Source organism: Ursus arctos, unplaced genomic scaffold (assembly GCF_023065955.2).
Source record: "Ursus arctos isolate Adak ecotype North America unplaced genomic scaffold, UrsArc2.0 scaffold_4, whole genome shotgun sequence".
Lineage (NCBI taxonomy): Eukaryota > Metazoa > Chordata > Mammalia > Carnivora > Ursidae > Ursus > Ursus arctos.
This window is the reverse complement of record NW_026623056.1, coordinates 2,280,411-2,307,675: the sequence shown is the minus strand read 5'-3', so window position 1 is coordinate 2,307,675 and position 27,265 is coordinate 2,280,411. Positions and strand designations below refer to the sequence as shown.

General features: G+C 37.6%; 1 protein-coding gene across 1 annotated transcript in view; it reads left to right on the top strand.

The window, feature by feature from the left end:
* The window catches only part of WDR49 (WD repeat domain 49), a 124,254-nt gene that overhangs the window by 7,574 nt on the left and 89,415 nt on the right, over positions 1 to 27,265 (top strand). The window contains exons 3-5 of the mRNA XM_026499147.4: positions 12,955 to 13,395; positions 20,380 to 20,556; positions 21,731 to 21,905. Coding sequence (XP_026354932.2) covers positions 12,955 to 13,395; positions 20,380 to 20,556; positions 21,731 to 21,905 — 793 coding nt within the window. The remainder of the gene's footprint in view (positions 1 to 12,954; positions 13,396 to 20,379; positions 20,557 to 21,730; positions 21,906 to 27,265) is intronic.

The window sequence follows — 27,265 nt, the reverse complement described above, 5'->3', positions numbered from 1 at the left end:
GATCATGACCTGAGCCAAAATCAAGAGTTGGACCTTCACCAAATAAGACATCCACATGTGGTTATTTAAATTAAAGTGAAATAAAATAAGAATTTAATAAAATAAAAGATTCAGTTGCTCACAGGCACCAGCCACATTTAAAGTACTCAGTAGCCACATGTGGTTAGTAGCTATCATATTGGACTGTTAAGATTATAGAACGTTTTCATCACTGCGGAAAGTCCTATTGGACAATGCTGTTTTGTTTGGACCTTTTTCATGGTATCCTACTAATCTGTTCCACTTCCTCATTTCTGACCACATTTATACGGTCTAGGGGTTTCTCTCTCTGTACACCTGCTAGACCTTAGAGCCTGGAAGCCAAAGTGATTCTTGGCCCTAGAGATACCGGAAAATATTTTCCTTCACTCTCGTCTAAAACTTATTTTTCTACATTCTTCCCTAGTACTGTAAAGAATACGTAACATCTGTTCTTTCAGGGGAACTCTTACCTTCTCATCCAATCCGGTCCCACCTCCCCACAAGTGTTTAGTCTGGATTTATTGTTCCGTCATGACGGTCATATTTTAGTTATTTGAATGATTTAACAGTATTTCTGTTTTAGGACTTATCAAGTCCTGGGCTCGGCATGGAATATTCCTGCCCCCACCCCACAATTTCCCAGCAAACTCCTACTTCATATTTCAATACTATTCTCTCAAGAACGTCTTCTCTCACCAGCCAGGCTAGATTAGCACCTTACCAGGCTTCTGTTCACACTTAACTGTAGCTTCTTGCATGTTCTGTTGCTCTCATTGCAGATGTCCTAAGTATGAGGCTGTTATTTGTTTAAAGCCAAGTAGAAGGCTCAGGCAGGCAGAGAGAAGTCAGATGAGATCCACAGATTCGAGAGAGTGGAGACCATGGGTGCAGCTGAGATATCTGGAGGAGAGAGCAGAGTGCCTAAGACCGAGCTTAGGAAAATTTTTCAAGGGGGTAGAGAAACAACTGGAGTGGATACAATAAATAAAGAAGCAGGGTTATTTCTTGGAAATAGAAGGGAGAGAAAAAGAGATTATAGCCAGTGAAATACAATTTCACTCATCCTTATGATTCCTATTTAACAGTGCCTTTAGTTATTAAAGCGAAGTTAGAAGGAATATACTATTCTCATTGTAAAAAATCAAGTCACACATCAAAGTCCCCTTTATCATTGTTCTGCTACCTGCTCTCATGTTGCATCTTTCCAGTGTATTTTTATTCATTTCTACCCATAAATGCACATACACATATCACATCAAGTTCTATTCTACATAGACTATGTTTACATATTTTATCATATTTTATGCATTCAAGGAAAAATGCCGCTGACCATGTGAAAAGACCCTCAAACTTATTAGGAATTTGATTCGAAACTTTAATAAAAAAAGACCTTTTTCATTCATCATCTTGGCAAAGATTAAAAAGATTACTAATCTATATTGTTGGCGAAGAATCTGGGAAATGGGTACTATTGTCGAGACTGTGAATTGTCAAAGCTTTTTTTTGGTAGGCAATTTTCTAGAATGTATCAAACGTAAAATGTATCAAATGTGTCCTTTTTGAAGGAACAATTCCAATTTGATGTGCTATCCTAAATACTGACATGTGCAGAAAAAATATCTGTATAAGAATACCCACCGTAACATTGTCAGCAAAGTGGACTATTTAAAACAGCCCAAATATTTGTCAATAAGTGGATGGATAAATAAACTATGGTATGTGCCTACTACTCAGCTATTAAAAAGAATAAGTCAGGCATATAAAATTGTCAGATTTAGTGTTCAGTGAAAAAAAAGGAAAATCGCAGAACAGTGCATAATCATATTCTAAAATGAAAAATGTGTGTATTTGTGTGTATCAAGGTCTCAATTACGGGAAAATAGAACTGCGCTTGTAGCTGGGTAAGGCAGAACAAATGGCTCCGTGGGCACCTTATCTGTACCATAATTCAGTGCAAAGATAAATGTCATTAAAATGTCAGTATATCTTAATAACCTACAAATTTCGTGGTGCTGCTCTAAATGTGTGTCTAACAATGCTGAATTTAAATAATGCTGAATTTAAAAGCAGTGCTTTTAATAAATACTTTGATCCTCTACTAAGTAGTGCTTCTCCATCAACTTCCTTTCACTGGGTTTTAGCGTTAAGAGAGAGACTTAGAGAACTAGTTTATTGCCTTCATTTTACAGGCAGGGAAATAAAAGTCTAAATGAAGGCATTTGTCCAGCTCCATCTGAGTTTTGGGCAGAGCCAGACCATTGCTCAGAGTGGTCTGATAACCATTTTTGTCCCTTTTCTCATCGTGAACAACCCTAAACTTTACTTGGAATTCTTTCTGATTTTCCCACATTTTATACAGTATTATTCTATAACTTGACCATTGTTCATTATTCTGGCCTCCTTCTCAAACTGCAGTTATTAGTAAAACAGATGAACATCTCTTCTGCAACATGGAAGAGCATATTAAAAATATATTCATTCATTTCCTCATTCTAGCAACAGGCACTTATTGATGTCTATCCTGTGGTGGTTGAAAACCACTTAGACTCGGGCCTTCCCTCACAGAAGGGTATGCCAGCAAGTGAACTCGCAGTTACTCTGTTAACTGCTTAGTGCTCTGAGGAAAAGAACAATGTTGGGGGAACACATTGCTTGCATTTGGGAGGGACCTCCTGGAAGACTTCCTGGAGGAAGTAACATCCAAGCTACCATCTGAGGGAAGGGTATCACTGTGGCAGGTAAATGTGAGTTGGGAGAAAAGTTTTATTTATTTATTTATTTATTTATTTTAAGGTTTTATTTATTTATTTGAGGGGGGGGACAGAGTGCGAGAGAGAAGGAGAGAGAGGGAGAGAACGAGCAGGCGGAGGGGCAGAGGGAGAAGCAGAGTCCCCTCTGAGCAGGGAGCCTGACATGGGGCTCAATCCCAGGAGCCTGGGATCATGACCTGAGCTAAAGGCAGATGCCCAACCACGTGAGCCACCCAAGTGCCCAAAGGGAGATTAGTTTTCTGGACAGAGGATATGAAGTGCGAAGTTTGGTTGGGCAGAAGTAGTATGGTGCTTGAGGGCGTCCATTTGCCTGTCTTTGTTAGTCAGTAATTTTTAACTCCATTCAGACTGGCGAGCTCTTGAATCGTTGATATCATACTGTAAATAAAAATTAAAACTGACTAAAATTCATTGAAGCAAGAAAAAAAAAAAGGCTATATGAACCTCGGCTGGCAGACTAGGTCTCCTGTTCCGTAGTTCAGTCTCTCATGAAAGTTCACTGGTAGGTGAACATCGCAGGGGATGATTTAAACTGATGCAGCCGTTTCGAAATAGCATACCTAATCTTCTGCTCCAGAAGACGTTCACAGGGTGTGACAGCAAAAGCTAATACATATTCATAACCGATAGGCTTCGGAACCAAGGGAAATTGAGGCCAGCGTAACAGAACGAAGCATGAGAAAGCAGCATGTTAATTTTAAATTTAATTATAGAGATAGGGGGAAAGGATGCATTTTGATAGTGTATACTCATTCAGCTGTCATGGAACATTACCCAAAAATCATGCCAAATATTTGACAGAAGAAATATTATTTTGGGTAAAATGCTTGGTAAAACTAGCAGGTCCTGAGGAAAACAAGATTCTGAAACTCTATTAGAAACTATTTTTCATGTAGAGGAAAAAAAAAAAGCATTGCAGAATGCTAATGATATGAAAGAAAAAAATAAAAAGCTTTCAAACTAAGGAAAGGTTTCTGGTCCATGAAAGACTTCTGTTTATGGAATGCTTTTGACATGCATATATGCTAAATTCAGTTTGAAATTAGGGAAGAGTAATTAGTGTGATTCTTGTCTTCCTATCACTTTTGGTAACCCGAAACCATGTGTCATTCACTGTAACCAGCACACGGAGGCTCTCTACCGAAGTGTATTTGAAGAGCACAGCCTTGATGCTGAGTGCTTAAAATAGTGTTTGGCATGGAGCAGTCACTTAATAAATATTTGTTGAGTGAATGAATAAATAAGCCTACCCCATTCTACCTTGTGTGGTGTATGGGCTTAATATATATTTATTAAAGAGATCAGTGGATGGATAGATGGATGGATGGGTGAAAGTATCCCTCTAAGTGGCTTACAACTCATAATTTGACATTAATTTTCAGGATCTGGAAGCACATACTCACCAGTGAATGAGGGCAGTGAACTCTGGGCCAGTGACATGTTAACCCACTCTTTGCTTTGGCGTGGGAGAAAATCCCTAGATTTCTGAGCAAATTGGAATGTTGTCTCTCCATAGTTTTTAACTGGGACTTGCAGTCTTGTCTTGGGCAAGTCCTTATTTACAGAGTAGAGAAAAAAGGAGAAAAACTTTCTTTCCTCATTTCATCATAAACTATTGCTATTGGAAAAAATTACGGAAAAAACAAACATGAAGAGCATTCCTAAAAGTTGGCAGAATTTAAAAGAATTAGGTGTCAGCTTCAAGAATGTATTGCTGTGTTTTGCCTGCAAGTATGTAAATGTTTAGGCTTACTAGAATTCTTTTTCTAGCAACCAATTGGTGAGTCTTAGGAGGAGTGAGCTCTGTGAGGGTTTTGGGTATAGGCAATCTCATACTTTGTTGATGGAGATGTAAATTTGTACAGCCTTTTGCAGGAGGATTTGGCAAGACCTATCAAAAACCTTAAGAATGTTTAAATTCTGACTCAGCAATTCTGTTTCTAGGGAATTTCCCTCAGGAAGTAATTGGACAAGTGAACAAAGATGTATGTATTGGGATGTTTGTTGCAGGGCTGTTTATAGAGAACAGCAAAGCACTGGGAATGATTGGAATTTTTGATAAGGGGGCCATAAATTGCATGTCTTTTCCACAGCATATTGTGTAGCCATTAAAAATGATGGTAAAGACCAATATATATTGTACGAGGCACACCTTCACAGTTTGATGGAAGAGGAAAATGCAGCATCCAAAGATAATGTATATCATGACACCATTTGAAAAAATAATACACAGGTATTTCTTTTTCTGCCCAGAAAAAGTCTGACCTGTTGATGGCATTATGGAGGATTTTAAATTTCGGCTTATAGATTTTTTTTTTTAAAGATTTTATTTATTTATTTATTTGACAGAGATAGAGACAGCCTGTGAGGAGGGAACACAAGCAGGGGGAATGGGAGAGGAAGAAGCAGGCTCATAGCAGAGGAGCCTGATGCGGGGCTGGATCCCACAACTCCGGGATCACGCCCTGAGCCGAAGGCAGACGCTTAACCGCTGTGCCACCCAGGCGCCCCTCGGCTTATAGATTTTGTATTTTCTACACCAAATTTTTATGAATTATTTTGTGCAAAAAAGTAATTTTAAAAATGTGTTGGCACACTTAGACATTGCTAATTGAAGTTACATGATCTCAGTTTAAAAAAAGGTGGTCAAGTTTCTTGCAAAGGGTATATTTTTGAAGGTTTGCACTTAGGTTTCATGCTTAGTTTTCACAGAAGGTACAGCGAAATCTAAATCTTACAAATCTCAAAGGCTGAAGGGACTTGTACAAAGTCCATGCCTTTTTTTTTTTTTAAGATAGCTTATGAGAACTGACTATATCTGCGAAAAATGGTTTCTAGGCAAAAGGAAACGATTTTTAGAATATTCTTTGAAAGGTTTTCAGAAAGACAGGAAGATTTTCTAAATATCTAAAGTTGTGTCCACTGAGATAATCAATCAGACTTTCCGAGTGTATTAGCTTTTTTGCAAGAACAATTGGAAGCAATACTGGGTTATTTTATTGCTCCATAGTTAAATAGACATAGCAAAATAAATGTACAAACATTATCTTCAAAGGACTGAATGAGAATATGTTTTCTATTAGATAATACACTGTTCACTTGGGGCACCTGGGTGGCACAGCGGTTAAGCGTCTGCCTTCGGCTCAGGGCGTGATCCCGGCGTTATGGGATCGAGCCCCACATCAGGCTCCTCTGCTATGAGCCTGCTTCTTCCTCTCCCACTCCCCCTGCTTGTGTTCCCTCTCTCGCTGGCTGTCTCTATCTCTGTCAAATAAATAAATAAAATCTTTAAAAAAAATTACACTGTTCTCTTTTATTATAAGAGAAGTTCTAAGAGATGCTGGGCTACTAATTTTTACCTCCAAAAGACCAGAGAATCTTGACTAAAAGAAGTGAAAGAGTATACTTTCAAACGCTGTCAGGAGTTTTTGTTTGGAAAGTCTGCATTCAAATTGGAACAGATTATCTATGGGAAGAAGGTTATATTAAAGCCATACTTCTTACTAAAGTCAAATTAAATTTTCAATTGAAGGGACCAAGAATTAATTATTTTATGCTTATGTTTTATAATGAAATCAAATTTCCTAAATTCTTAATATTTCCCTAGCTATACTAAATATATGCTTGTGAATCTAGCTTGCTGAGGATGTGACTTCAACAATAATAACTTAAAGTTGGAATAAATTTGTTTAATGTAAAGATGGCCTTATATGCAGATTATCTTATTGTACCCTAATATAAACCCTGAATATTATTATGACTGACTTATGGTCACCCAAATATTATGGAGTGAATTTAGGCATAATATCCAGATGTTAACTAAATTGGCATTAATTTTAGATATACATGTATACTTACATATACATGTATTTTTCTTCCAAAGTAAGTTATTTTGCTACTCAGTACTGAATCTAATACAGGTTGAGAGTTTATCTCAACTAAATCATGGTATAGGCAAGCTCATTTTTAGACTGAGGGACTCCTTTATCTTTCTTCCTGTGGAGATACCTTCTGCTGAGAAGTCCAGGATAGAAACCTCCGGCTCAGCAAACATTCATCAAGGAGCAGAAGTGGCTCACAAGGACCAAATGTGGGTCTTGTCTGTATGAAAGGGTCTTGGTCTCTGGAAACGGGTAGGTAAACTTTACTTTCACTGAGCTCACTTAGAACCATTTTCTATCTGAGGAAGAGCCGTTGAAACCGTGCGTACAGTTGCTATTTCATATGAAGCCCAAAACTAGCCTCTGCTGCCATGATGGCCACGGGCGGAGAAACGGAGAGCTTCCGTTATCCTGTTAGTAGAGTCTCCTTCACGTTCTTTGGACCCACTGAGAAGCCTCTTAGAAGGTCTAGTTAGCAACTAGCCACCCCGGACAGAGAGGACCAATTTACTAAAATTAGTAATTATGTACACTTCCAAATCCTTACACACACACACACACACACACACACACACACACACTCATATCAACAAATGAATTTAGCTAAATCCTTAGAGACGAGTCATTGCTAACATGAGGACATTGTATATATAGTCCTTCTATTATTTAAACTAGTTAGCAGGGAATTAACATTTATTGAGTATAATAAATGTGTTATACTCACCTTAAGTTATGCTGTGTGGTTCACATAAATTATCAGCTAATCCTGATAACAGCCCTAACAGTTAGTTATCATTATCCCTATTTGGAGGCGGAATAACTGAGGCTGAGGCTGAGAGCTCCATCCGCACAACCACACAATAGTCCCGCCGCAGTGCGTCATGTGTATAATACAATGAAATGTGTGAATCAGTTCTGGTCCCAGAACCTAAGTGGGAGCCATTGATCAAATGAGCATTAACTGTGCGGTCAAAGTTAATACATTTGTGCTTTTAAGTTTGCGTGAAAGAACACATACTTTCATTGTACATTGAGTTAATTTGTTAAAGCTGGAGTGTAATAGAATTAATAAACACAAACCACATACTGATCAAGGTATAATGCTTCTTGAAACACGTTAGAAATTTTTAGTAAAAGCAAATTCCTAAATTTTAAGCAAAGGTATGGCAAAAACTGGTTTTATTTTCAAACTTAAATCAGTGAACAGTCAATAATAGAACTGTCCGGTGTATTATGTAATTGCTCGTTTCTGTCAAATTTCGTAAATCTTCTCCCAGTGCATATTGGCATTATCAATGTGCAGAAAATTATAAATTTGATAATGTATGTTACTTTGGGAAAGAAAGTCTGTTGTCATCTTTGTTTATGGTCTACTTGCAATTCCATATTCTAGAATATAACAAAAACTTATTTTGGTATTTATCAGTCAAAACAATTTCCTGTTCTTAGAAGTAAAAAAAAAAATCACTAATTCATAGGAAGAAAATACTCGATTCAGCTTTAAAATGTTTTATACATAAGATAATAACATAAATATAAGAGGTTGATTGATATCATTATGTAACAGTTTTAAAGTAAAAGATCAACATTGACTTAGTGTTTAGAAACATTTTGCAGTTTGGCTCAAATGGAGTGTTTTTACGATCAGATTTCTTTCTCCACACTTAAAATCTGGGTCACTGAAAAATTTCCATCTCTCTAAACTTTTTGGACTAAAAATAATTTAACAAAGAAAAGAATGATGGACTTCTGAGTAGTTCAAAGGGCTAGATACCAATTATTTCTCAGAAAGTTCATTTAATTAATTAAAAGCCTAGACTAAATTCTATTAAACACTTGATTACTTAGTTTTTGCACACATAATACTTCAGTTCACCTTTTTTTTTTCAATTAAGACTTTACATTTTTAGAGTAGTTTTAGACTCACAACGTATTAAGGGGCAGATACAGAGATTACTTATATATCCTCTTCCCTGACACGTGCACAGCCTCCCCTGTTATCCGCATCCCCACCAGAGGGTGCACTTGTTCCCGTCGATGAACCTACATTGACACCTCACAGTCACCCAAAGTCCACACTTTATGTTAGGACTACTCTTAGTCTCGTCCATTCTGTGGGGTTTGGACAAGAGCATAATGACATATACCCACCATTATGGTGTCATACAGGGCAGCTTCACTGCCCTGGAAACCCTCTGGGCTCGGCCTATTCACCCTCCCCCACTCTAACCCCTGCCAACCACTGAACCTTTCACTGTTTCTGTGGTTTTGCCTTTTCTAGAATTTCGTGTAGCTGGAATCATACCATGCAACCTTTTCAGATTGTCTTTTTTCATTTAGTGGTATGCATTTAAGGTCCCTCCAGGTCTTTACATGGCTTAATAGCTCATTTCTTTTTAGCGCTGTACTATTCTATTCTGTGGATATACCACAGTTTATTTATTCATTCACCTCTGAAGGACATCAACTTTATGCTTCCAAGTATTGGCAATTATGATAAAGCTCCTATAAACATCCGTGTGCAGGTTTTTGTCTGAAAACCGAAGTTTTCAGTTCATTTGGGTTAATACCAAGGAGCATGATTGCTGGATCAGGTAATAAGAGTATGTTCAGTTTTCTAAGAAACCACCAAACTGTCTTCCAGAGAGGCTGTATGATGTTACATTCCCATCAGCAATGCGTGAGAGTTCCTGTTCTAGATCCTGTCGGCATTTGCTCTTGTCAGTGTCCCAGAATTTTGGCCATTCCAATAGGGTGTGTAGGGACACCTTGCTGTTTTGATTTGCATTTCCCTGATGACATATGATGTGGAGCTTCTTTTCATATGCTTTTTGCATATCTGTATATCTTCTTTTGTGAGGTATGAATTAAGGCCTTTGGCCCATTTTTAAATTGGATTGTTTTCTTATTGTTAAATTTTAAAAATATATTCTGGGTGAGTTCTTTATCAGATACATCTTTTGAAAATACTTTCTCCCAGTCTATGGATTTTCTCTCATTCATTTGACATTATATTTTGTAGAGCAGAAGTTCTTAATTTTAGTGAAGTCCAGATTTTTTTTAAGATTATTTATTTATTTATTTGACAGAGAGAGAGACAGCCAGCGAGAGAGGGAACACAAGCAGGGGGAGTGGGAGAGGAAGAAGCAGGCTCCCAGCAGAGCTGGAAGCCCGATGCGGGGCTCGGTCCCAGGACTCTGGGATCACGCCCCGGGTGGAAGGCAGCTGCTTGACGTCTGAGCCGCCCAGGTGCCCCGAGTGAAGTCCAGATTATTAGTTCTTTCTCTTGTGCATAGCACCTTTGGTGCTACAGCTAAAAAGTCATCACCAAACTGAAGGTCATCGAGGTTTGATTCTAGGTAATTGGCTAGGAGTTTTAGAGTTTTGTGTCTTACGTTTAGGTCTGTGATCCATTTTAAGTTAATTTTTGTGAAGGATGTAAGGTTTGTGTCTAGATTCATTTTTTTATCGTGTGGCTGTCCAGTTATTCCAGCACCACTTGTTGAAAATACTATTTTTTCTCTACTGTATTACCTTGGACCTTTGTCAGAGATCTATTGACTAAATTTATGTGGGTCTATTTTGGGCTCTCTGTTCCATTGATCTCTTTGTCTATTCTTATGCCAATACCACACCGTTTGGGTACTTACTATAGCTTTACAGTAAGTCTGGAAGTCAGGTAGAGTTAGTTCTCCAACTTTGTTCTTGCCCTTCAATATTGTGTTAGTTCATCTGGGTCTTTGACTTCTCCATATACACTTTAGAATCAGTTTGTTGATATCTGCAAAATAACTTGCTGGGATTTTGATTGGAATTGCAAGGAATCTATAGATTATTTTGGGAAGAACTGAGATCTTGGCAGTATTGAGTCTTCCTATCTATAAGCGTGGACTATGTTTTCATTTATCTAGCTCTTCTTGATTTCATTGATTGGAGTTTTGTAGTTTACTTCATAAAGATCTTATGCATATTTTGTTAGATTTATATGCATTTCATTTTTCTGGATGCTGTGATAAATGGTATTGTGGTTTTAATTTCAAATTCCACTTACTGGTTGCTGGTATATAGCAAAGCAATTGACTTTTGCATGTTAACCTTGTATCTTGTGGTCTTGCTGTAATTATTATGAGTTCCAGGAGTTTATTTGTTGATTCTTTCAGGTTTTCTACATAGATGATCGTGCTACCTGTAAACAAAAACAGTTTTATTTCTTTTCCAGTCTGTATGCCTTTTATTTCCTTGCTGCATTAGCTAGAACTTTCATTATGATGTTAAAAAGCTATTGTGAGAGGAAGCATCCTTGTCTTGTACCAGATCTTAGTAGGAAAGCTTCCAGTGTCTCACCATTGAGTATGATGTTAAATGTATATTTTTGGGGTAGATATTCTTTAATAAGTTAAGGAAGTTCCCCCTCTATTCTTAGTTTACTGGGAGTTTTTATCATGAATGGGCATTGAATTTTGTCAAATACTTTTTCTTCATCTATTGATATGTCAGTTAATTTTACAAACAATTTTCTTGTGGCTGATATTGGTATACTCACTTTACAGATGGGGAAATTAACTCTCAGCAGTGAAGTAACTTGCCAGTAGTTCTCACAATTACTGGTGGAAGTAGGGTTAAACGTACAATGATATGACTCGCTCTACAGTATGCTGTCTCCTGGTGCTTACTATCAATCCTGACTCCTTGGCTCCAAGGTAGTAGGAAGAGTAGATTCTCTCATCATGAATCTCACCAAACCAAATAGCCTATTAAAATAGTAAAAGATATACTTAGTTGAAATATTGTTTCAAATAATATTTTTAAAAATTTTTAAAAGATTTTATTTATTTGTCAGAGAGAGAAAGAGCATAAGCAGGGGAACGGCAGGCAGAGGGAGAAGCAGGCTCCCTGTGGAGCAAAGAGCCCAATGTGAAACTCAATCCCAGGACCCCGGGATCATGACCTGAGCAGAAGGCGGACACAACCAACTGAGCCACCTTCAAAGGCATCCCTCAAAGAATAATAATATTAACAATACGGTATTCTCATTATGCACAGATTTTGTATTTGTGAGTTTGCCTACTTGCTGAAATTTATTTGTAACCTCTAATTAATACTGGAGATGCTTTCATGGTCATTCGCAGACATGGACAGAGGGGCCAAAGATTTCAGCCTCTGATGTACGTATTCCAGGCTGAGGTCAGACAACGTGACACTCTGCCTTTTTATTCTAGCTCTCATACTGCAAACAAGTATCCTATTTGCTGTCTACATAGTGCCAAGTTCTTTATGCGTTTTGTGTCTTTGTTGGTGATTTCACTGTTTAAAAATCGCCCCCAAGTGTGGTGGTAAAGTTCTGTTTAGTGTCCTTAAGTGCAAGAAGACACTGAGGTGCCTTACGGAGAAAACACGTGTGTTAGATAAGCTTTATTCAGCTGGTAAATGAATCCAATATTAGTAAATTAACTATATATATTAAATTAAGTGTCTTTCCATGGAAACACACAAAACAAATTATGAATTGATCAAGTGATGAAAGTATTGTGACCAGAGGCTCATAGAAACATGACTCTGTGTTTCCTCTCAAAACTGTGGTCCAGTATCTGCTAATTTAGTATTGGCAAAGACTTTATAGGGCATATGTAAGACTAATAACAAAAATCAACCATATATGGTTTCACTGTCATGGCATATTTGTAATGGTGTATTTATAGAAGTGGACTTCTTGCTTTTGGATTAGTTTCAGTGTCATATAATTTTACTGGCTGTGCTATACTCTGTCCACCCATCATCTGTGAACCACTATACTAGTTTCCTACTGATGTTACACCAAATTACCACAAACTTAGTAACTTCAAACACACAAATTCATGATCTTACTTTGGAGGTCGAAGTCCAAAATGGGTTGTGCTGGGCTCAAGTCAGGGTGTTGTCAGGATCGCCTGCCTTCTGGAGGCTCTAGTGGAGACTGCTGCCCTGCCTTTTCTTGCTTCTGGAGGTGTATGCATTCCTTGGAATATGGCTCCACATTACTCCGCCTGCTGCTTCCATCATTATATAAGTCTCTGCCTCCCTTTTCCAGTTATAAGGATATTTGTTCTTAAACATGTCAGCTTGTAGCCTTGTCAGTTATGTGCTCCCCAGTCCCAATTAATATATAGTCCTGTTATAGAGTAAAAGACATTTGTCTTTGCATCTTGGAATATTTGCTGATTAGGTCCATATTTGGGGATGGGACGGTGCTCTGGTATTTATGGATGGTTTCACTATTGTCTTGTTTTTATTCTTATTTCTAGCCCTCAGAGCCATGTCAAACCATTTGCATGTCCAAAGAAGAGTTTATGCAAAGGATGACAAAGATTGTTGGTTGGGGCACAAAAGAAGAATATGGGGAATTCTTCGACAGAGTAGATGTGGCCCAAGATGGCTTCATTAACTGGGACAAGCTGACTTCATTTATGCTGTCAGCCCTTTACGAGAAAGACGAACGAGCAAAGGCAACTGTGGTTCCCCAGTGGAAAGACCTTGAATTCCTCCCAGTGAAACACAAGGACACCATTCAAAAAGTAATTTTCTTAAAAAGTTCAAGTCGTTATCTGACCATCAGTAAGGAAGGTTTATTAGGAATCTGGGGAGAGAATTTAAAGCTGCAAGAAACCCTTCCCATCACTTCAGATGCCACCAAGCTTAAACACCTGTGGGTGACAAGTCTGGTTTCTCTGGAAAATGTAAACAAGGTACCAAGTCTTCATAAATAAATTTACTACTTTATTTTTTTTAAGATTTTTTAATTTGTTTATTGGAGAGAGATAGAAAAAGAGAGAGAGATATCACTAGTGGGGTGGGGAGCAGAGGGAGAGGCAGACTTCCTGCTGAGCAGGGAGCCCAATGCAGGACTCGATCCCAGGACCCTGGGATCATGACCTAAGCTGAAGGCAGATGCTTAACTGACTGAGTCACCCAGGCACCCTAAATTTACTACTTTAAAAGGGGGAAATTGATGAGACAGGGCTCCTGGTCACTATCAAGTGTAACACTGGCAGTGGCAGAGAGCTGTAGTAGCCCTCTGTGCCTCTCCTCTGACATGGAGGGAATGCAAGTGGAGCCAAGTGGGCTACTCGATTTCCCAAACTGTTTTCTTGGGCACCTTTAAAGGACACAGCTGATGGTGACTCAGATTCTTGGCTCTGTCCCGAATGTGGCCATGCTGCATTGCTGGCTCGTAAGATGTTTCCGACTCTATAGTCTATAGTAGAATCATGGGCCCATATGCAGAGCTGAGAGGCTGTAACAATGTGTGGCACAGCTCAATACAGTTACAAGGAATGCTTATCTGATTTTAACCACTGTTCTAGCCAGTTTCCTAATTATGATGGGGAGGGCCCCCTAAGTACAAATACCCTTATGTGACTCGACCTATAAGTAAGATAACACATTGAAAGGAAAATCAGTTTGTGAGGGAAGGATGAAGAAGCTTAAAGAATCCATATTCTTAGTATTTTATATTAAGCAGATGGCAAACTTTTTATGAAAATTCTTAAATGCACACACAGGCAGAGATAATAGTGTTAAGAACCAATATTTACCCTTAACCATTTCCAATTCACAGCCAATCTAGTTTTATCTATATCTCCCCACTTTTGAAACCTAAGTAATGTAATTATTTAATCTGTAAATATTTCGTCTTTCTAAAAAGTCTCCCTTTTAGCATAACCATAATACTGCTATCACATTTAATATCAATTATAATAATTCCTTACTATCATCAAATATTCAGTCATGTACATATTTTCCTGTCTTATAATTTTTAATAGTCTGTTAATTCCTTGTTTAATAGTTTGTTTGAATCAGGATCTGAATAAGGTCCAGACCACCGTGAATTGTTGATTGGTCTCTTTTGATCTACATGTTTTTCTCCACCTCTTCTGTATTGCTCCATTGTTTTGTTCTTGCTGTTGCTGTTTTTGTTAAAGAAACTAGGTATTTGTCCTTTAGAGTTTCCCGCAGTCTGGATTTTGTGGACTGTATTTAGATAGAGTTGTTGAACATGTCCACTTGTTCCCCATATTTCTGGTATATTGGTAGTCGGATCTAAAGACTTGATCAGTTTTAGAATTGTTTGTTCTGGAATACAGGTTCCTCAGTTGGTAGGCACAAAATGCCTGTTCTCTCTCTTCTTGGGACATTAACAGTTACCACTGATTATTCCTTGATCTATCAGTTTATTTAGGGGTTACAAGATGATGACGACATTCTACGTTCATCATTTCCTCTTTATAAAGTGAAATACCTCTATAGAAAGAAATTCCCCTTGTTAATTATTTAGCCATAATGTAGTACAAATCATAGACCAAAGACAGGATAAATGACTAATTCTTTACTTTTATTTACCAGCATTCAAAATCCTCTAAAGATGAAAAATGAGTACCAGTATCATTACAAACTCATGAGTTTAAGCAATTTGATTTCTTTCAGTCCACTGAGTTATCAATCCATCCTTAAAATTGTACCATCTTTGGACACCAGGATGAATACAAGTTAGCTTCTGAGTCTTTTCTGATATAAAGTGTATTAGTCTTTGAAAGCTTCTTTGCTTTCTGGTATGACAAAATGTTCCAGAATCATCTTGCATATTTATTATGCCAGATCTAGAATCAGCCATTTCTCCAAAGACCCAGGTTCTTTTTAGTGGCAAATGGTATGCTCTGATGCCTGGAACATAAAGAATCATCATCATCATTTGCTTCCTATGTGACATGCCTTACTCTATTAATCTTCTCAAGATCAGCATAAGGTGGGTATCATTCCCACTTTAGGAATGAGAGACTAGGCAAGGAGAGGTGGAATTTGCCCCCAGTCACATAGGATGTAATCAGTGTTGCAAGATTTGTAAACAGAGGCAGCTTGGTTTCAGAACCTGTTTCAGAGTCTTTGCTGCCTCTGGAATAGTAGCTGATGTCGTATCCAGTTCCTTCTTTCTAAGGATCTGGTGTTAATAATGTTAACTGTATTGATTAAAACATAGTTCAAGTCCAGATTTTCTTTTATATCTGTGTGCAGCATTCTATTATTATCATGTAATATTTGTGTTGTTATATTGTGTGATGATTATGTGGCATTGTTTCTTCTTTCCAGGACTGATGATGAAATCTTAGCCTTTTTCCTTTGCACTTAGTCAACATGGAAGTTTTAAAAATGTTGCTTTTTTCTTCTTTTCTCAAACAGCTTTATTGAGGTATAATTACACAAAATGTACTGCACATATTAAAAGTACCCAAGTGGATAGATTTTTAATGCGTTTAGATACTGTGAAAAATCAACAGTACAATGAAGATAATGAACATATTCATCTTCCTTAAAAGTTTCCTTGTGCTCTTTTGAAGTCCCCTGTTCAACTCCTCCCATCTCTCTTTGTCGGGTAGCAACTAATATGCTCACTGTCACTATACAATAGTTAGCATTTTCTAGAGTTTTATATAATTGACATCAAACAGTGTGTACTCTTTTTGGTCTGACTTCTTTAGCTTGGCTTGGATTTTGAGATACATCTGTAGTTCAGCAATGTGGCAGGATACAAAATCAATGTGCAGAAATCAGTTACTTTTCTATATACTAACAATGTAACTGTAGAAAGAGAAATTAAGGAATCAATTGCATTCACAATAGCAACAAAAACCATAAGATACCTAGGAATAAACCTAACCAAAGAGGTAAATGATCTATACTCTAGAAACTACAGAACACTTAACGAAAGAAATTGAGAAAGATACAAAAAGGTGGAAAAACATTCCATGCTCATGGATTAGAAGAATGAACATTGTTAAAATGTCTGTCCTGCCCAGAGCAATTTACACTTTCAATGCGATCCCTTTTAAAATACCATTGGCATTTTTCAAAGAGCTGGAACAAACAATCCTAAAATTTGTATGGAACCAGAAAAAGACCCTGAATTGCCAAGGGAATGATGAAAAAGAAAAACTAAGCTGGGGGCATCACATTGCCTGACTTAAAGCTATATTACAAGGTTGTTATCACTAAGACAGCATGGTATTGGCACAAAAACAGACACATAGACCAATGGAACAGAATAGAAACTCCAGAAATGGACCCTCAACTCTATGGTCAACTAATCTTTGACAAATCAGGAAAAAAATATCCAATGGAAATAAGACAGTCTCTTCAATAAGTGGTGCTGGGAAAATTGGACAGCTACATATAGAAGAATGAAACTGGACCATTCCCTTACATCATACACAAAGATAAACTCAAGATGGATGAAATACCTCAATGTGAGACAGGAATCCATCAAAATCCTAGAGGAGAACATAGGCAGCAACCTCTTCGACATCAGCCACAGTAACTTCTTTCAAGAAACATTTCCAAACGCAAGGGAAACAAAAGCAAAAATGGACTTTTGGGACTTCCTCAAGATAAAAAGCTTCTGCACAGTGAAGGAAGCAGTCAACAAAACTAAGAGGCAACACACGTAATGGGAGAAAATATTTGCAAATGACACTACAGATAAAGGGCTGATATCCAAGATCTATAAAGAACTTCTCAAACTCAACACTCAGAAAACAAATAACCCAGTCAAAAAGTGGACAGAAGACATGAACAGACACTTCTCCAAAAAAGACATACAAATGGCTAACAAACGCACGAAAAATTGCCAGTATCACTAACCATCAGGGAAATACAAAGCAAAACCACAATGAGAGATCACCTTACACCAGTTAGAATGGCAAAAATTAACAAAACAGGAAACAACAAATGTTGGCAAGGATGTGGAGAAAGGGGAACCCCCTTACACTGTTGGTGAGAATGCAAGCTGGTACAGCCATTCTGGAAAACAGTATGGAGGTTCCTCAAGATGTTAAAAATAGAGCTACTCTACGACTCAGAAATTTCACTGCTAGGTATTTACTCCAAAGATACAGATGTAGTGAAAAGAAGGGGCACATGCATCCCAATGTTCATAGCAGCAATGTCCACAATAGCTAAACTCTGGAAGGAGCCGAGACATCCTTCAATAGATGAATGGATAAAGAAGATGTGATCCATATATACAATGAAATATTACTCAGCCATCAGAAAGGATGAATATCCACCATTTGCATCGACATGGATGGAACTGGAGGAGATTATGCTAAGTGAAATAAGTCAAGCAGAGAAAGACAATTATCATATGGTATCACTCATATGTGGAACATAAAGCAATAGCACGAAGGACCGTAGGGGAAGGGAGGGAAATCTGAAGGGGGAGAAATCAGAGAGGGAGATGAACCATGAGAGACTATGGACCCCCGGAAACGAATTGAGGGTCTCAGAGGGGAGGTGACTGGGGGAGGGGGTAACAGGGTGATGGGTATTAAGGAGGGCAAGTGTTGTGATGAGCACTGGGTGTTATATGTAACTAATGAATCATTGAACACTACATCAAAAACTAATGATGTACTATACAGTGGCTTACTGAACATAATAAAAAAGTAGTTTATCTTTTTATTGTTGTGTGATATTTCATAGTGTGGATATAGCACATCCTTACCAATATTTGGTATAATCAGGGTTTCTTTTTCCCCTCTTAATTTTAGCCATTTTAAAAGGTTTATATTTTTTATCTTATTGTGGTTTGAATTCACATTTCCTTAATGACTAATAATATTGAGCATATCTTCATATGTTGATTTGCTACCTATATATCCTCTTTGGTGAAGTGTCTGTTCTAATCTTTTGCCCATTTCGTTGTTGTATTTATTTTGTTGAGTTTTGAGGCTTCTTTATATATTCTGGAGATATACATTTATCAGATGGATAATTTACAAATACTGTATCACAGCACGTGTTTTGTTGTTTTGTCTTTGTGTTCCTAACACTGCTTTTGGTAATATCATTTTCAGATTGTACATTAGTAGTGTATAGAAATAAAATAGATTTTTTTTTAAAGATTTTATTTATTTATTTGACAGAGATAGAGACAGCCAGCAAGAGAGGGAACACAAGCAGGGGGAGTGGGAGAGGAAGAAGCAGGCTCATAGTGGAGGAGCCCGATGTGGGGCTCGATCCCAGAACGCTGGGATCACGCCCTAAGCCGAAGGCAGACGCTTAACCGCTGTGCCACCCAGGCGCCCCAGAAATAAAATAGATTTTAAGAAAATGATCTTATATCCTGCAACTTCACTGAAGCCATTTATTGGTTTTGATCATTTTTTGTTGTTGTTATTGTTATCTTTTAGGATTTTCCATGTTTAAGCTCATGTCATCTACTCATAAAGATAGTCTAACTTCTTCCTTCCCAATCTGGATGCTTTTATTTCTTTTTCTTGTCTAATTTCCCTTCCTGGAAATTCCAGTGTGGTATGAATAGCAGTGGTGAGAGTGAACATCCTCATCACATTCTTGATCTTAAGAAGAATACATTCAATTTTCCACCATTAAGTATGATAGCAGCTATGTGATTTTTTTGTATATATCAGGTTGAAGAAGTTTCCTTCTCTTCCTGGTTTATTGAGCATTTTTTTTTCATGAAAATGTGTTGGATTTTGTCTAATACATTTTTTGGTATGTATTGAGATATTCATATAGTTTTTGTCCTTTATTTTATTAACATAGAATATTACATTGATATTTGTACGTTAAAGTAGCCTTGCATTCTGGTATAAATATTGCTTGGTCATGGTATGTAATTTTTTTATACGTTGTTGGATTCTCTTTGCTAGTGTTTAATTGAAGATTTTTACATCTATATTCATTAGGGAGATAAAGTTGCAGTATTATTGTGATGTCTTTGTGTGGTTTTGGTAATGAGATAGTACTGGTTTCATCAAGTGATTCGGGCAGTATTCCCTCCACTTTTTTTTTTTTTTTTTGGATGAGTTTGAGAAACATTGGTGTTAATTCTTCAAATGTTTGGTCGCATTTATTAGTGAAATCATCTGGGCATGGGATTTTCTTTGTGAGAATTTTGTTTTGATTCCTAATTCAGTTGTTTTACTTACTATTTGTCAGCTGAGATTCTGTATTTGGTTCTGAGTTAGTTTAGGTAATATTTTTGTCTCCAGGAATTTGTCTTGGCATCTCATCTAGGCTATCTACTTTGCTGGCCTTCCATTGGTTATGATATTCTCTTATAATCCCCTTTTATTTCTATCAGGCATTAGTAGTGTACTCTTTTATTTCTTATTTTCGTAATATGTATTTTCACTCTTTTTTTTTTAAATCTTGGGGTAGTTTAGCTATAGTTTTATCAATTTTATCACCAAATTTATTTACCCTTTTAAAAATGGTTTTGGGATTTTATCTGACTTGTGAAGCTACTTAACAGAGTTTTTATCAACTGATTTTTATGAAAGCCTCTGCTTGCTTTGTAAAACATTGTTTGTAAAGCTTCTGGCATGACCGTGTGATGCTGTCGCCCTCTGTCTTTGTTTTTTCTATGTGATTAATCATCTCATCTCCCATGGATGGAAGAGGTTGGCAGGTGTGTGAAGTGGGGATACAGAAGAAAGTATGTTCAAATGCCTTTAATGGGAAGAATTTTTTTCTTGGCTAGTGTCCAAAGTTAGAATAAAGTACACTAGTGCCACCATGCTATGTTTCTGTAATACTTAGTGACCCTCAGGGAACAGTGTCTGCTTTGGTGCTAAGATTTGCATGTCTCCTTTGTATACCGATTTCACTAAATTCATCAGAAATGCTTTCGGATTTTCTGTTTGCTACTTTAGATAGCAGTGGCTTTTACGAGTAAAGAGATTTGTTTCTATGATCTGCTGTCCAAAGGAGGATTTCCTTGTCAATATAAACTCCAAGGCCTGAAAGGAACGCCAATTTGTATGGAATATTGGTATGACCCCCTTGATGCCAACGAATCAGTTCTTTCTTTTGGGGACATAACTGGAAAGGTAAGTGAGGAAAGGAAAGATTGAACTATGGATTTATTTTAGTTTTTTTCTTTTTTTCTTTTTTATAATAAGTTTTTATTATGTTATGTTAGTCACCATACAGTACATCCCTGGTTTTTGATGTAAAGTTCGATGATTCATTAGTTACGTATAACACCCAGTGCACCATGCAATACGTGCCCTCCTTACTACCCATCACCAGTCTATCCCATTCCCCCACCCCCTCCCCTCTGAGGCCCTCAGTTTGTTTCTCAGAGTCCATAGTCTCTCATGTTTCATTCCCCCTTCTGTTTACTATGGATTTAATCATCAAACTGTAGCTTGGTATAGAAATAGAATACAAAGAGGGTGACCTCTGAACTTACAGATTATAAGGCCACACATACTGGACATAGAAAAGATGGATTAGGTCACAGTTCCTTTTCTTGCTTACAAAGACAATCTTCATGTGGTTTTCTTGCCAATTATTAAATGCCTAAAGTTATCTCTTACAACTCTTTCAGATTAATTATACTGGTTTTCATTCACAAGCCTCCTCTGTAACAGCCTCCTGGGCAGTGCTTAGTTCCTGTGTCATGTAACAGCGGGATAGATGCATTCGTGAGGATAGCACACAAACCCAGACATTGGATACGATGATTTGTCTTCCTATGACATTCCACCCACCTGCTGCAAGAGTATTACGTGCTGAATGACACAAGAATATGCCCACGAACACTGAAGTAGTCTGATTTGAACAATTTCCTTTCCTACTCGTGAAAGCTTTGCATTCTTTGTGTGTTTAATAACAAGTGTATCATAAAAGCAAATAATGAGCTGCCCTTGGTAATTTCTTTACCAACATGGTCATTGTTCTGTCTTTTACTATAACTGCCTGCATCCTTTAAATAATATTGGGGAAATTCCCATTAATTCAATAGCTATTCCTTAATAATCCTTTAAAAAATATTTTATTTATTTATTTGACCGAGAGCACAAGCAGAGAGAGAAGCAGGCTCCCCGCTGATGCAGGACTCGATCCCACGATCCCGGGATCATGGCCTGTGCTGAAGGCAGATGCTTAACCAACTGAGCCACCCAGGCATCCCTATTCCTTATTAATCTTAAGGAACATCAAATCTTTGGCAACAATTACACCGTCCATGTGTGTTTTCCTTTCAACATCTCTCTTAAGGTTCAGGCAGTTGCTTTCACGACGGCCTTGATTTCCCTGTTTGAGCGTCCTGGAAGTGCACATGAAGATGCAGAAGCCACGGTGACCATCAGCTGGGCAGAGCTGCGCTCTGGCTCTCACAGGTGCTGCTGCACATTAGAGCACAATCTTCATCACGGAGACTGGGTCAGGCAAGGTACTGAAGTTGAGCAGTAATGAAGGAGATGGCCACCTTCAACTGCTACATTTATCTTCTTTGATGAAAATGTTTCCCACAAACTGTTAGTCTCAAAACCAGTAATTGGTTCTCTGGAGGTTTTGGCCTGGACTGTCTGTTAGCTTCTGCACACTAGCAGGAATTTCTTTCTTTTCTTTCCTTCTAAAATGTAATGCAATTAATTCAGGGGAACTGTGCACTCAAGACATCTCAAGAGAAGAAAGAATATGGTCACAGAATCCATTTAACTCCAACCCAACTCTGATCCTAAAAATCTCCTCTAGTCACATCCAGGGCTACTCAGAGAACGTAACAAGTTCCCTCAAAACCACTCCTTTGTTTTCTTCATGTTTTCATGAAAGTATATTAGTTTGACCATCTTCAAAATGGATCTTCTTAATTTTCTTCTTTTCCCCCTCTTTGCTGATATGACTGAGTTCCTCTGATGTAAAGTACTTGAGCAGTCTGTGTGATAGGACTATGCTATAAAACAGCATCTATGGAAAGCCACAACTTTCTTAAAACCTTGTCACCAGTGAGTTTGCTAGTTTCACAATATATCTAATTTTTACAAAATTTGCATATGATGGTTCAAGATCCACATGTGCAATACTTGCTCTGATGTCTCTTTTGGTCCAGATGCTAAAGACTATGGTCATTTTTTCACTTCTAAATTGCTACATTCAATTACTCCCATTGAAAGGAATGGAAACTAACAAGCTCTTTGACTGTTATGTCATAGGTCTATTCCTCATATACTTTGAAGGGGAGACAGTCAAATGGACCCAGCTAATAGTTTTAGCCTCTTTGGGGTATTTGTATTTTTTTTCTTCAATATAAATCTTATCATGCCTTTGGTACCTTCTGCCCATTCCTTAATTCTGGAATGATATTGAATGTGGGAAAAACAAAAGATCGTATTTTTTGGTTTTCTACTATGTGTCACAGGTACAAAATTATGTGTTATGTTTGCATAACATGGAAACAAGAATCACAGTACTAGGAACTGTACAGAGCTATTGCAGCTTCTTCCAAACAAGCATGGTAATTGAAGTATGGTTGACACACAGTGTTGCATTAGTTTCAGGTGTACAATATAGCAATTCCACAGTCTGTATGTTATACCGTGTTTGCCACAAGTATAGCTACCATCTGCTACCATATAATGCTATTACAGTATCTTTGACTTTACTCCCTATGCCGTGCCTTTCATTCCCATGATTTATTCATTCTGTAACTGGAAGTCTGTATTTCCCACTCCCTTTCATCCATTTTGTCCATCCCCCACCCTCAGCAAGCATCAGTTTGTTCTCTGTCCTTATGGGTCTCTTTTTGCTTTTTTTTGTTTATTTATTCATTTGTTTTGTTTTTTAGATTCCACATATAAGTGAAATCGTGTGGTATTTGTCTTTCCCTGTCTGATTTATTTCACTTAGCATAATATCCTTTAGGTCCATTTATGTTGTTGCAAATTAGAAGCTCTCATTCTTTTTTATGGCTGAGTAATAGTCCAGTGTGTGTGTGTGTGTGTGTGTGTGTGTGTGTGTGTGTATGTATATACACCACATCTTCTTTATTTTCCATATCTTGTCTATTGTAAATAATGCAATAACATAGAAGGGCATATATCTTTTTGAATGAGTGCTTTTGGGTTTTTTAGGATAAATACCTAAGAGTAGAATTACTGGATCATGGTATTTCTATTTTAATTTTCTGAGAAACCTCCACAGTGGCTACACAATCTACATTCCCACCAACAATGCATGAGGGTTCCTTTTTCTCTATATCCTCACCAACATTTGTTATTTATTTTCTTTTTGATTCTATCCATTCAGACAGGTGTAAGGTGATATCTCTTGTGGGTTTGATTTACATTTCCCTGATGATTAGAGATGTTGAGCATCTTCTCATGTGTCTATTGGCCATCTGTATATCTTCTTTGGAAAAATAACTATTCATGTCCCCTGCCCATTTTTTTTTAAGATTTGATTTATTTATTTGACAGAGAGAGAAACAACCAGTGAGAGAGGGAACACAAGCAGGGGGAGCGGGAGAGGAAGAAGCAGGCTCCCAGGGGAGCAGGGAGTGCAATGCGGGCCTTGATCCCAGGACCCTGGGATCATGCCCTGAGCCGAAGGCAGATGCTTAACGACTGAGCCACCCAGGTGCCCCCTGCCCATTTTTTAATTGGATTATTAATATTTTTTTGCATTGATTTATATAAGTTCTTTATATATTTTGGATACTAATCCCTTTTTGGTTATATCATTTGCAAATATCTTCTTCCATTCAGTAGGATGCCTTTTCATTTTGTTGATGGTTTCCTTTGCTGTGAAAAAGCCTTTTATTTTGGTGCAGGTCCAGTAGGTTATTTTTACAAGTATGATATTTTACTACATAAAACAAAAACTAGATAGACTATAGTAATAAAGTAATAGCTTTTAAAAATCTACTTGTAGTAGGCTTCCTGAAGTTTGGTGTATTATTTGAGTTCCATGACCTTAAATTAATAAGAATATGTACAGAGAAGTAGCTAACAGAATTCTGTTTAAATTTGATATTATTTTCTCTGAATATGAAATACTAAATACAAAATACTCTCTTCATACTCAGAGAATGAAAAGTTCCTACTCTAGACCCTGTCATAGTTTCGTTTAAACCTCTCCAAAATCAGCTGTGCTGTAAAGTAACCACTTATAAGTCTGTTAAGTCTGTAAAGGTGCAAGACAAGGATTTTTCTATAGGTCCATGTGAAGTCATTGCTCATCATGTTTCCAAAGTATCATTCTGATCTTTGGTTCCCTCGTCTACTGACAAAAGAACATGGGAACTTAGTTTAGTATCAGCACTATAATTCATGTTTATGACCAAAAAAATCCAACTTTGGAGTCTGGCTTCTAAATCACTGCAATTAGGAATTGGTTACAGAAAAGTTTTACATGTAAAAGCAATATCAAGGATCTTTGCTGTCTAATTTGGATTACATTTTCCTTAGCTCTGTGAATCAAAACTCATTATAATTAAGTGAATAATTTTTAGAAAAATAGCTGAAAAATATATTTATTTTAGTCAGTTTGAACTGCAGACTTAATGTGTCAATCAAACAACAATTATTTATCTTTTATGTGATTTAAAACTGTCTTAGGCATTGGAGACTGTAGAAGAAAGATTAATTATAACTCTCAAGCTTAGTATATGAACAAGAATTAACATAAAATAATTTATTAGAGCATTGTACAATAGTATTGAAAATTAACTACTAAACCATATAAGCAAGATATTAACTCCCATAGTAATGCTTAAGCAGCAAATTTATGAGGAAAAGCTTTGAGGGTGGGTGGTGCTACTTGAAGGATGGGTAGATGGAGGGAAAGAGGGAGGGCATGGTGAACATGAGTAAAGGAAGACAAGCAGACCTAATGATGGGGTGAGAGATGGACATGAATAGGTCAGAGGCTGAGTATTGAGGAAATAAATGTGAATAGGTCTAATAGGGACACATGTTGGAAATCTTGGTGGCTTGCCCAGTTTACACTTGCTGGAAAGTGAAACAGTGAAGTACTGAAGGTTTCTGAGGACACTTGGAAAGACCTGATGCACACAGTATTTAGGAAAGATTTGTTTGGTAGTTCTGTCTGGTGTAGGTTAGAGGACAAAGAATGAAGCTACAATCAGACTGGTCAATTAGAAGGCTTTTGATTATGAGAAAGTAGAAGTGATAAAGCAAGGAAAAAAATAAGCAACCTTCTGAAACAGGAATCTTCAAGGACTTGAGGTCTGAAAATGTGGAATGATGAGTCATTTTAGAATGTCCTACAAAGACATCAGTTTCCAGGTGAGGAATGTTCTATTTGCAGATCACAGATGCCCTCTTGGGCCCAAAGTTCAGATTCTTCTCCACTCACCTTCTCAATGTGGACTCTCTCTGAAGGATCCCTTATTCTTGGATAACCCAGATCCTGCCACCAAAGAAGAGTCCTTCTTGCCAGTGTCGTTCCTGAAACTTCCCTTCCCTTTACCAAACTCCTTATTCTGCTGCTGCTTCAATATGATTCCGATGGACTTTTCCTCGCATGATCTGCAGGGTTCTCAATTTGGGCTATGCTCCTGGCTTCTTAAGAATCTTGCTTTCAGATGCTGCTCAATCTGTGAAACAGTCCTAAAAATTTCTGTACCTACATTAGAACTTTTGTTCTGTCATAACTCTTTCAAACCCAGAGGAAATGTGGATGCCTCACATGCAAACCACATGTATACGTAAACTGAGAACTAAAACAAGCTTCTTAGGGCATACAATATGTCCTTTATTCTCCTTAGTGTCTGCTCTAACACGTGGTACAATGCTTTGTCAAATTTTCCCTTTCTCACTGATTTTAAGCAATTTCCTTGTGATGTGCTCCAGTTTTCTTGGTGTGTGTGTGTGTGTGTGTGTGTTTATGCTGCTTGGAATTCATTGAGATTCTTGGATATATGGCTCTGTAGTTTTCATTAAATTTGGAAATTTTTCTATTGTTATTTTTTCCAAGATTTTCTGTCCCCCCCCACTTTTTGGGGGGGACTCTCATTATATGTATCTTAGATGTTTCATATTATCCTACAAGTTATGGAGGCTTTATACATTTTTATTCAGTCTTTAAAAAATTTATTTTAAATCACTGTGTTTTAGGTTAGCTAGATTTTATTTCCATGTCTCCAAGTTCCTGTTTCTTTTCTTCTGAGATGTTGCAAAGTGGTTTCAAAGGATGAGGCTGCCTCTCTGGTTCCCGTGGGGCAGACTGCCTCAACCTACCTCCTACGGGGTGAGGGCTCTGCAGAGAGTCGTGGTTGGCCACACTCAGAGGAGTCAGGAGAGCAGTGGGTCACCTCAGAGAGCCACATGGGTGGGGTCACTGCCACAGTATGGACCACCCACCAAGCCACAGGGGTAACATTGCCATTCCAGTGGATTTGAAAGACAGAGCATCAAGCCAGAAAGGATTATTCTTGGCTGTTCAATGTAGTTCTCCCTGTTAGACTTTGTATTTCCTTGGTATCTATTACCCCTTTCTTCTTTCCTATTTCTCCCTTTTGGAATGGGAATGCCTATTACATGCGTGTTCCACCACTTTTGGGGAAGCACACAACTTGTTTGATTTTCTAAGTTCACAGCTTGGAAAGGAATTTTCCTCAGGATGAATTGTATCCCAAGTCTTACCAGTATCTGATTTAGATGAGACTTTAAACTAAGACTTTAGAGTTGATGCTGGAATGAGTTAAGACTTTTGAGAATATTAGGATGTAATTTGCATTTGAGAAAGGCATGGATGGGAGAAGGGCAGAATGTTATGGACCAAATGTTT